We start from the raw sequence: 11423 nt of genomic DNA on the forward strand, positions 1-11423 counted from the left end.
AAAAAAAAAAAAAAAAAAACGAAATAGAAAACTCAGCGTAATTGTCAATACAGACGAGGCTGAATGTGGACCCCACACCAACCCGCCTTCTGAAATATGGCCACGGCCAGATTCCAGTGGAAAAGCTTAACCGTCAGCGCTAAAATTTGGGAGCTGCAAAGGCAATGTGCAGTTTCTTTCATCAACGTGACTCGAGAAAAAAAACCTGGGGTACTTTGCAGAACCAAATTTTTCCACTCTCTTGACTTCTACCCCCCTTGACATCGCTGGCGATGCTTTCCTGTCCTTATGAGTGATCAGGATAGTCGATATCACTGTATTTCAAAATGGCGTCTACACTCCGCCCACTCTGGCGCCCTTTCCGGCATATTCGTTCTCTATCGACCACATCTTCCTCTCCTCGTCACCTTCTCTCCATTTCCAATCTCACTCCCCTGGAACTGAGGACGCTGGTGAACAATGCTACTGCCTACAAACACTCCAAATTTCCTGCCACATGGCCTCTTCGCAATGCTCTCTCAAATAAGACCATTGCTCTGCTATTCTCCAAACGCTCGACCCGTACAAGAGTATCGTCTGAAGGTGCCGTTGTTGCCATGGGAGGACATCCGATGTTCCTGGGAAGAGACGACATTCAATTAGGCGTGAATGAATCACTATATGACAGTTCGGTTGTGATTTCAAGCATGGTGTCCGGAATGGTGGCGAGAGTGGGCCCGCATGCGGACATTGCAAACCTGGCAAAAGATTCTTCAGTGCCAGTCATCAATGCGTTATGCGATACATATCATCCGATGCAAATCATCGCGGATTTGGCAACCTTGACACAAGCTTACTCCACGTCAGCGGAACAACTCCAGGGCTTGAAGATCGCCTGGGTCGGAGATGCAAACAACGTCTTATTCGACATGTGCATTGGTGCGCGAAAGCTGGGGATTGACATGGCAGTAGCAACACCCCGGGGCTACGAAATTCCCCCGAAGATCAAACAGGAAATTGACGCCGCTGGACCGGGGAAACTATTCGAGACCAACGTCCCCGAAGAGGCCGTCAAAGAAGCCAACGTCATCGTCACAGATACCTGGGTATCAATGGGTCAGGAGGACGAGAAAGTCAAACGCCTCAAAGCATTTGCAGGATATCAAGTGACGGAGGACATGGCACGGAGGGGAGGAGCTGCTCAAGATTGGAAGTTCATGCATTGTCTACCTCGGCATCCTGAGGAAGTGAGCGATGAGGTGTTTTATGGCAAGAGATCTCTGGTGTTCCCTGAGGCAGAGAATAGGTTGTGGTCGGCGGTTGCGACGTTAGAGGCGTTTGTGGTCAATAGGGGAGAAATCAAGAAGGCTGATGAAGGCTCCTAGAAAAAGAAAGCATTGATGATAGGTGATGATAAAGGGCATGAATATTTATCGAAAAAGACTGGGGTTGTCGTATAGAGGCGTTTGGGATTCTGTGCCCTCCAAAAGTTCAAACATAAAATGCTAAGTACCAAATCAATACACTGCAGATGGAAGACCAATTACTGACAAGGTCAGAGACTTAGCTTGGTCCGTCAGAACATGGGGGTTGGGGCCATCCCCGCAACCCACCTCGAACTTGACGTTCTTCAGACATTTGTCTTCATCTCCAGTTCCAGCTTCTAGATTCTAAATCGCTGACGTCTTGCTCTCTTCTCCTCTTTCATTCCTCTTTCCTACCACACTCACCATCGCTGACGCCGGCTCCTCCAGCCTGAATTGAGTGGAGCATTGAACAAATCCATGGAAGTACGTCGACGTCTCCCATTTGTTCTTCCCATCCCATCCCATCCCTTCTCTCTTCACATAGACCATTTGGCTTTATGTTCTCTCCTATCTGACTTCCTGTGCAACACAGTCTCCTTCACTATCTCGTTCCTCCTCATTTGCTCCTGGCCCACACCGACGTTCACACCCGAATCTTCACCACCTATCCCTCGCACCTTTAACACCAAAATATCCAATTGATCCCGCCGATTACGCCGCCTACTTTGACCCAGCGACGTCGGAACTACACCCGTCGGCGTCTATCTCCCAAATTGCCAGCCTGCCGTCTCCAGGTGGAATTTTGGCCACTAGCCACTCAGCAGCGCATTCGCGAGCGAGTTCGCGGACAAGATTGAAGAAGAAGACGCGCTCGAATGTATCGATTGCAGCAGCCACTTCGGACGCCCATGGCCACCTCACCCATACCCCCTCAGGCGCATTGACCAGCGAAGGATTCGGACACAAGAAGGCGGCAAACACAAATATGATACACGTGCATAGATCGGATTCATCGTGGTTGATCCAGACTGGGCTGGCGTTGACGGAAGGGTCACGGGAAAGTAAAGGACAGTCATGGATTTCCAAACGAGACTCGTCGACGTCGTTGCATACGCCTGTAGATGAAAGACCGGCGCTACGATCAGGGAGGGCCACGCCGAGTGTCAGTCGCAGAAGCAGTCAGCGGAGGAGTAGGAGATCACTGGCGATGACTCCGGTGCCGTTCACACCCGTCGTAGATGAAGCTGCCCCAGATTGGGCAGATGCTCAGACACAAGCAGAGATTGCTGCACGGGTCGAGAACGACTTGGCCGATGAGTTCGACGAGGACCCATATGGCATTCTGGACTTTGAAGGACAATTTGATAGTGAAGATGAAGAAGATGTACGCAAGGAAATTTCAAAATATCGACTGGGAAGATGGATGGATGGACTTGTGGATGTTTTCCTTCGATTGGAAGATTTTCCTGAATCTCTCTCTGCGGATTTGGAGGCTGGAAATGCTCAAACACAAATGCCTTTACCCGGTGCTCCGGCTGTTAAGGAGGCCGATACTGCTAGTTTGATATCTGACAATCCGTCAGTGGAGACACCTCCCGAAAAACCAAATGGTGTCTGGGATGATGTGGCTTGGTTTGGTCGTATGATAGTGAAGACTGTGCGGTCATAGCGTAATACCAGGCCGAGAAGGCCATAATGCAAACCCTTGACCCCTTGAATAGCCGCTTCATATTCTTTCCCATTGTCTTTCCTCAGCCTGACAATTCGACAGTATTTTCCTCACGGCGAGTCTTCTTTGGTGCAGCAATGACAGTGAACTCTTCATCATCGTCACCTGCTTCTCTTTTGATCACAGCAAGCTGTCATAGGGTTCTCTCTGCTTGTTGATCTTCTGCTTCACGGCATCGAGTTCAGCCTATCATTAAGTATGAGCATGGTTCACATATTTTCGGCGGTATTAAAGAACATACGTGTTGTCGGCGAAGAAGCTCAAGCATCTCTTCTCCAGCGAAAGATTCTAGATCTCTTTCTTCCAACGAAACAGGAGAATGGGATCGTGAAAGGATTCCGATACTCTGCAAAGCTTCTATGGGGTAACCAGTAGTATTGAGTCACGTATTTTGAAGTTCCACATATTCTTTCTTCGATGTTCGAAGATGAAGGTTGCGTAAGGCTGCGGATCGATATTTTCGCCTTCCCAAAATTCACTGAAAGATGACGGGTGAGATTGTCCGGCCAGACCAATCCCACAACAAACTTCCACTACGATCGCTCTAGGGTTTTGGTATTTATCCTCGTCCTTGCCCTTGCCCTTGCCATTTCCGTCGACTAGAGATATCAGCAAGCCTCAGATTATGATAGGAAAGGAATAGGCCAAATGAGATATCGTTTCACCGAAGGTTTCGGACCATGATCACTCCAATTTCCACTACTTCCTCTCCTTCCAGCGTTGACTAAAAGTTCCCCTTCTCGCCTTTGTAATCTGCTTCGTTGTAAACACGTCCTCCCATGCGGTGACCATCGACGTACATAGTGAAGCTAATCGTGTTTACTTTGTTGAGGCAATGCCCCGGTCTGATTGCAAGATTGTTATGGAAATTGGCGTTGGATACTGTTTCGATGTATTTGACCGCTGTATCGGAGGTATCAAGCGAATTGGGGCTCCAGTTAGGGTTGTCTTTCCCAGGGATGGGTAGATATTCCTCCAAAACCCGGCCTCCGCTTGAGATCGTATCCTTGACACTTTCTTGATGACAAGCCATCTTGGGTGAGGCAGATACAGATTCTCCAGTGTGAGAGGGATAGGATCACGCTCACCATCAGTGAAATGGCACAAAAATAGAGGAAGCCGCGAGGCTTGAGGGACGAAGGACGTGGAGTATCAAGACAGTGGCATGACAAGATGTGAGGGACTGTCAGTAGAGATCTGACAAGAACAAGCACGAATGAGAAGAGAAACCCCGGAATTGCACTTTGCATTGGCGTGTACATGAGAATCAATTTTCCATTGAGCTGCGGGCTGGGTGTGAAAGTGAACAAAACATCGAGAGAACTCGAAGTCCAAGATCGAGGTTGAGTGTTTTGGAGGCGAAAGAGAGGAGTTCTAAAGGCAAAGAACACGAGCGAAAACCTACAGTACTTTACGCGTCCTGCGGACCGACGCGTGACGCCATTCGTAGCTTGGGTCGCAGCCTTATTGGCGTCATCTGCCGGCCTTCCGTCACTTGACCACAATGCCGACCATGTAGAAGTAAATAAACCAGACACCCTCCCCCGACTGTCTCGCAGCCTCCTGCATCCTCTATCCTCTATCCACGATGCGACCCTTGATTCTGCTCGCGCTACTGCCCCTCGTTGCTGGCTGGGGCAGCCTGGGTCATCGCACCGTCGCCTACCTTGCCAGCATGTACTTTACCCCCTCCTCGACCCGGTTCACCAACTTCCTGCTCCACGGCCAGGATATCTCGGAGGCAGCTCTGTTCCCCGATAAAGTGCGACACATGCCACAATTCGCCTACTCTGCCAGCTGGCATTACATCGACGCACAGGACGACCCGCCGCGACAGTGTGGAATCAACATGACCAGAGATTGCCTTGAGGAAGGTTGTGTCGTCAGTGCCATTGCAAACCATACCGGTCGAGTGGCAGATCCTTCTCTACCGAGGTTCTACCGCGGCCAAAGTTTGAGATTCATGATACATTTCTTTGGAGATGTACACCAACCTTTGCACACCGAGGCGGAGGAGAGGGGGGGAAACGATATACTGGTCATGTTTGATGGAAGACACACCAATTTACATAGTGTCTGGGATACTCTCATCCCCAACAGGTATGCCGGAAGGGATGATGAATTTCTGGCCGCGTGGGAATGGGCACGGGCCTTGTATGATGATCGGCCACTTGATGAATGTATGACTGATGCAGCTGAGTGTGGACTTTCCTGGGCCAGCGAAGCAAATGCGTATGTGTGCTCATATGTATTAGCGGAGCACGTCGGTGGTCGAGATCTTGGAGGGGATTATTACGATGGGGCGATACCTATAATCAATGACATGATTAGAAAGGCCGGCAGAAGATTAGCAGCATGGATCAACTCTATGACAGATACTGCATTGCAAACTCAATAGGAGGTATCTTGACAACTTCGATCTCTGCCTTTGACTTTGTCTCTTCAATGTCCTCGTCGTCCGAGTCCAGATGATCGACTGTCTCTCCGTTCATTCCTTTGCTCGTCTTCAGTGGTCTGACACTTGCAAAGCCTCCACTGCGCTCTCGTTTGTGTGTATCTTTCGCTCATGTTTGATTTTGCGCTGCTCTGGGGGCACGGCCAGGTTCGTTCACACAAATTTGCGAATCCACCTAAGCAGTTCAGGCGAGCCAGGTCTTCAATTGGTCGGATCTTCCGGGGGGGCACAGTTGTGGGGATCTTTCGATAATCAGTAGGGATTGGAGCGCTCCTGTTGTGAGGTCCGCAAGATGCATAGCACACGTGCGTCGGGTTCGATATTTGTTGCCAAGGGGGTTGCGTCCGTCTTCTGTTCAAGGGGCGCGACTGCAAGAACTCGGTACAAGCTAATGATTTCCTGAGGACAGAATTATCCAGACCAACCGGGTTGCCACGTTTAGCGGTTGACCTTTCAAGGTCTTTTTCTGGTATAGGCTTCGGTTTCCTTCGTGGTGTAAGCTCCAATTCGCTCTGAATCGATCACCTTTTCCCGGCGAATCTCAACTCGAAACGTGCTAAGATTACCATATTTCTCCTTAGGCTCGGATGGGTTATCGACATTTTCCATATCCTTTGGGTTGATTAGCTTTGGCGGCAATATAGTTGTGCAGCTACTTACGTGTTTCCAGATTAGCAAATGGGGATTAGTAGGGCCTTGTGCCAGTCGTCTCCCGTGAATGTCTACCATCCACGACTACCTGACGGTCAGATCTTTCTGCGCCGCCATTGCGAAGCGTAGGTAAGGAAGGATGGCTACGGGAGATGGGAAGAGACCATGATATCAGACCAAGGAAAATATTGAAGTCAGACTGGAGGAAAGGTTAGACTGAGGCAGCCGCGGCTCCGATGATGGCCCGTTGTCCAATATTCTGCCTTGATCCTTGACTCGATATAGTCGCCCACTAACACCATTAGTAATAGGTCGTACGATTAAAGGCCATTTCTCGCTTCCATCGCCTTCGCGGCCATCTCTTCTCCTTGCTCGTCAACGATCCCCCTAACAATTCTTTCTGCGGAGGTGACCAACCCTCCATAATGATCTTCCATTCTTCCTTTTTCGACAAATGTCTTGAGTTTGATCTGCTCCTTTTCAAGATCCTTGCGGATTCCATCCACTTCATTCTCTGCAAATCGCCCTTGTAGACTGGTAGGAAATGCATCACGCCCCAGGATATCCTTGGGGGAGAGTAAATCAACACGCGTGCCCTCAATTTCATCCAGCATGAAGACTTGCTGTATCACTTGGAACAAACTGGTCTGTTGCATTTCGCTCTCCACCCGTTGATCATCCTTGCCACCAGTCTCGTTCAGGAGTATCCAATCATCTCGAATCATCGCTCTTCTCCAGATCAGACCCCGAAGATCATCTTGTTGAGTAGCTGGCAGTCCAGAAATATCCACCACCTTCAGGGCAAGTGCAAAGTCCTGCCCACTGACTTCTGGATCATCTTCTGGAAGTCCAGCCCACTCAACAGGATCCATCAGAGTCAAAAGGTCAACTAACTCCTCTGCAGAAAGGGGTGTATGGCGCAATAGAGATTTCAGGATCTGCCTCAGTTGTCTTCTCAATGCAGGAGACTTGGCCACCACGCGCGAGGAGAAATTTTCGATGGCAAGATCATTCGCTGCCTTATCATCCAGTGTCGGACCAATCGACGTAAGGACGTGGATGTGAATTCGTTCCTGGATGTCAATCATGGCCAGGCCATTATCATACCGCTTCGTGTCAGGTCGACTATTGTTGAACCCCTCACTTGCCGCCAAAGTCGCTAATTTCGCGAGTGCTAGTTCCGTTTTCTTGTTCCACATGTCATCCAGTTCTTCATCGGCGACATTTTGCAGAGTTTTCCCGGCTCGAGAATAATTACCAGTGGCAACGACGTCGTGGATCCAGCTGAGTTTGCCAACGTTTTGACCCCGTTTTTGGGCCTTTTTGAAGAACCACGAGAGGAATTTTTCCTTCTTTTCATCTTCCTGGCCTTTAAGCAATAGACTTCCACATTCATCATCCGCAATCATTTGACTGAAGTAAGCGTAGGCCCAAGGATTACCAAACTCGTCAAAATATGTCTCGGCATGATTTTGCATCTCATTCAGTTTTCGACTATTAATCTCCTCCAGTGAAGGATCGGCCGCCGCCTCCGCTGTCAGTTGCTCATAATAGGCGTAATGCAGAGTGACAAGCATTCCACAGTCTCGCAGTTTCTCAGCTAGTTGAATCGCTCCCGGCATGTTGAATGTTGAAATGACTTCCAATGCTTGACTGAGTCTGTCATGCTTTTCTTTCTTGATATTTCTAATTTCGTCCCGGTAGACTTCAGGGTCCTTTTCGACTACTTTGAGGTGGCAGTCGGCTTGAATAAATTCCTCAGTCGCCATTCGGGAGAATAGTTCGACGTCGATTGGCAGACGCGCAGCGAGCTCTTTAAGAGCAGTTCTGCTAGGTGCGTCATAGGGCTTTCCATCAAGATCCGTCGGCATCTTTTTCTTCTTGTTTCTCCCCAAGCTGAAGTCCCACCATTCATGCAAAAACTTGCAAATATCATAGATGAGACGCTGGCCAAAGCGGAACGGTTCGGGGCTCGATGTCCATGGATGGGGCAGATCGACTGGAAATCCGGACATGAGAACGCCATCTTGGAAGACTTCGTCGCCGAGCCCATAGATAGGAGCATTGTCTTCGCGAAATTTGAAAGCCGCGGTATACGATGCAATCCACAAATCAACAGCTTCTCTGAAGTAATCGGCAACGACCTTCGGATCTGTGACATCCATTGGTTCCAGCTCCGGTATACAACTGACCAGCTCCGACATTAAGTGGTCAACATGATCAACACTGTTGACCAGCCAATGTCGTACTCGGTCCTTCTCGCCTCTTTCTGGATCAGGGTATTTCTGACGGGATTCATGCAAGGCTCGTAGTGTGAAATCAAGATAGGACATTTCACGGTCACCTAGAGGATATTTTCGTTGAATTTCTTCTTGGACCTTCCAAATTGCTTGAGCCGCCGCCAGTTTCTCGGCATTCAACAAGAGCTTAAAACGGGTCAGGCGAGAAATTGCAGAGGGATAATGGTCCATCAAGTGTTGCGCTAGGTCATCGAGAGCTTTGGCTCGAAGTCGCATTTGCATATCAATCGAGGGCGCGCTCTTTGGAAGATGTTTGGATGACGACGTGAGGATTTCGGAACTGATATCGATTGCGGCTTGTTCAATTTCATCGGAAGGGAATGATTGGCTGATAGTTTTGAGATCGAGAGGATTTTGTTTGACACTGCCAAAGAATACTGCTTGTTCGATTTTGCTTTTGGCACTGATTCGATCCTCAAGGTCGCCTGCTTCCAATTCTTCGAGATCGCGAAGATGAGAAGTCAATTTCACCATGCCAAACCCTTGCACGCCAAACACGATGGAGGGCTTTCTGTCCGACGTTTCCAGCGCATATCCGAGAACCTTATAGATGGCTCCACTTTGAAATCGAATACAGTCTTGGAAAGGTTCTGGAAGCGCTTGTCTTTCCATCAATAATTGAGAGGATGGGGACTCTCTTATCTTTGCGAGAGAGAATAAGACGATGGCAGTCTCAAAAAGGATGAATGCCACGGGTTGTGACCTTGCAACGCACAAACGGGGCCTCCAGGAATGTTGCTCCGCAGTTGACGAGTAATAGCATGTGATGGGATGGACCACTTTAACTTTCGCCTCTTGATCCACCACCATTTCAACAATGCCGTAGTTGGTCTGTTGCCCTGTTGTCACCGAGACAAGAGCCGTCATGGGAACACCAACATTTCCTCGTCGACTCAGCGGTACACTTGGTCCCACGGAAAGTTCCAGGTCAAGGATCTTGAAATCAAGGCCTTCGGTCAGCCATATTGGCTTAAGTGCTTCAACCAGCCCTTCTTTGAAGCTGAAGGAAGTTTCGAGTGAGTTGCCGACACTCAAATTAGTGTTCCAAAATTCCAATTCGGCATCTTCAGTGGCAATGATAACATCTCGTTGCCCTTTGCGGGAACCGCCCGCCTTGACAATGGGTATACCTTTTCTTCGATCGGCTCCAAAGACATTGCGGATGCTGCCAAATATTCCGCCAGTCCCACTCGCGTGCTTTCGCAGGAATTGGACCCCAATCCCAGGTCTTCCCATTTGATCCCGTATTGTCAAATGAGCCACTCGCCCATGCCGTAACGAGACAATGAAGCCAGATGGTTCCGCACTGACCAATTCTTCCACTATTTCACCGCTCATCATTCCTGGTATTGAGCCTTGCACGCTCGATGTTTGCCCGGGTATGAACGACGACACACTGGAAATGGTCTCCCAATAAACGATCTTCCCCCATTGGGAAGAGACTGCCACGAGCCCGGGTTCACCGGATGCCGACTTCGCCGTAAACGCCGCGAGAGGTAGGGGATCGTCAGTTGAGGCAGGAGGAAATGGTAGCTTGAAGGTAACGACATCTCGCGACGGAGGCGTCGATGTGCTCGAATTGTAAGGCCATATTAATGCATCGGTGTGGGTCAAAGCCAGCGCGTAGCCATATTCAGGAGATACGACACAGGAATAGGGGACGGTTGGACGTTGTCTGATCTGATCGGGAAGAGAAGGTAGTTGAACGGCGGTGTAGAAATCATTATTGGATAATGTCAAGGCCGCATTGGTTGATCCTGTTGCTCTGTCGGAACGTTTTTCAGTTTTTTTCGCTCCTCTCAGGGTCAATTTCCTCGTTGGCGCGGCTGGTAAAGCGTGACTATTGCTCTTTTCCTCGTTGGATTCGCGCCCTGCGACTTCGTTTATGCTTGCTTCCGCCAAAGGTTCGAATGTGTCTCGCCGGAGAGCCGATCGTTTTCGCTTTGCTTGGGGCAGTTTGATCGAATCTTCAGGGCCTGTTGCCTGTCGAGTTCTCTTCGGACGTAATGATTGTGGACGCGACGGATCCGGAGAAAACATCTTGAGCGCTTTACACCGAAGCCCAAAGCGCTAAGGAAGATGTTATGAATGATGCCTGAAAATGGTTTTGCTGGGGATGGATCATGGATGCGAATTTTGTCAGTACGACCTTTGGGCTGCGCTGCACCTTCGCGTCTGCCAAGACTGCGGCCACGGGGCGATTTCTCAGAGACCGCCGAAACGAGCCAACACCACCCTTCTATTGGACGCTGAGTGAAGATAAGTGATGACGGAAGTGAAGCGGAGTTCGTTCATAGCCGCATTGGAGAGATGACAAAGTTCCATTGAATGAAACACTTTCAGTCGTCCCGGTCAACAAATGACAAACCTTTGCAATCAGACGGACAGGATGAGTAAATGTCTACACGGGCAATTGCTAATTTCAGTGACGATTATAAAGAGCCGAGTGAGACTGGGAATCGTTCCACGGGAACGAAGTGCGAGGGTAAGGACAGTGTGTCAAGATTCCAGTGATCGAATTGATTCCTGCTATGCTAATACAAGTTCGTTCGAATTATTTCGTCCAGGATCCGCATCCCCTTTGATTGGGGCATGACCTGTTTGAGTCACAGTGTACATTGAGAGCACCATCCTGAGCGCCATATAAGAGACGGATCAAGCCATTCAAAAGGGATGTTTCGGTAGTATTACATCTTTTTGTCATCTTCATCGAGACTTCCTCCCAGAGTGCTGGTATCAGTGCTTTCTTCCTTGGACAAGGTAGAAGCCTTTTCGAGATCATCGTCGGTTGGCCCATGCAACTCTTCCTCAAAGACAGGATCAGCCTCGACAGTTTCGAATTTGGTCTTGAAGTCGCCCAGAGCTTGAGTGCTACTGTTGGATCGACGACGGTGGTTGGTGAAGTTGTAGCCATAGTCTTGACCTTCGTCACCTTCACGTCCCCTATCATTGGTATGAGTCTAGTGCATGCGCAGTCAAGGGAAGGGAAAAGGGGGGGGGGG

At 49.4% G+C, this 11423-nt stretch overlaps 5 protein-coding genes across 5 annotated transcripts in view; 2 read left to right on the forward strand and 3 right to left on the reverse strand.

The window, feature by feature from the left end:
- Positions 1-326: 326 nt before the first annotated feature.
- On the forward strand, positions 327-2955 carry Z518_05443 (ornithine carbamoyltransferase; the record flags this gene model as incomplete). The annotated part of the gene is made up of 2 exons (XM_013416255.1): positions 327-1322; positions 1879-2955. 2 exons carry the CDS (start codon positions 327-329, stop codon positions 2953-2955), a joined length of 2073 nt encoding a protein of 690 aa, XP_013271709.1.
- A 784-nt stretch (positions 2956-3739) lies between these two features.
- On the reverse strand, positions 3740-4048 carry Z518_05444 (uncharacterized protein; the record flags this gene model as incomplete). Its single annotated transcript, XM_013416256.1, has 1 exon — positions 3740-4048. One exon carries the CDS (start codon positions 4046-4048, stop codon positions 3740-3742), a length of 309 nt encoding a protein of 102 aa, XP_013271710.1.
- A 555-nt stretch (positions 4049-4603) lies between these two features.
- Z518_05445 (uncharacterized protein) lies at positions 4604-5413 on the forward strand (the record flags this gene model as incomplete). Its single annotated transcript, XM_013416257.1, has 1 exon — positions 4604-5413. The coding sequence occupies one exon, from the start codon at positions 4604-4606 to the stop codon at positions 5411-5413; it is 810 nt and encodes a 269-aa protein (XP_013271711.1).
- A 1028-nt stretch (positions 5414-6441) lies between these two features.
- Positions 6442-10461, reverse strand: Z518_05446 (uncharacterized protein; the record flags this gene model as incomplete). The annotated part of the gene is made up of 1 exon (XM_013416258.1): positions 6442-10461. One exon carries the CDS (start codon positions 10459-10461, stop codon positions 6442-6444), a length of 4020 nt encoding a protein of 1339 aa, XP_013271712.1.
- Positions 10462-11108: 647 nt separating this feature from the next.
- The window catches only part of Z518_05447 (uncharacterized protein), a gene marked incomplete at both ends in the record, with an annotated part of 517 nt that continues 202 nt past the window's right edge, over positions 11109-11423 (reverse strand). Inside the window, one exon of the mRNA XM_013416259.1 lies at positions 11109-11381. Within this exon, the coding sequence (XP_013271713.1) occupies positions 11109-11381 (273 nt within the window). The remainder of the gene's footprint in view (positions 11382-11423) is intronic.

Source organism: Rhinocladiella mackenziei, assembly GCF_000835555.1.
Source record: "Rhinocladiella mackenziei CBS 650.93 unplaced genomic scaffold supercont1.4, whole genome shotgun sequence".
In the NCBI taxonomy this organism is placed as follows: domain Eukaryota; kingdom Fungi; phylum Ascomycota; class Eurotiomycetes; order Chaetothyriales; family Herpotrichiellaceae; genus Rhinocladiella; species Rhinocladiella mackenziei.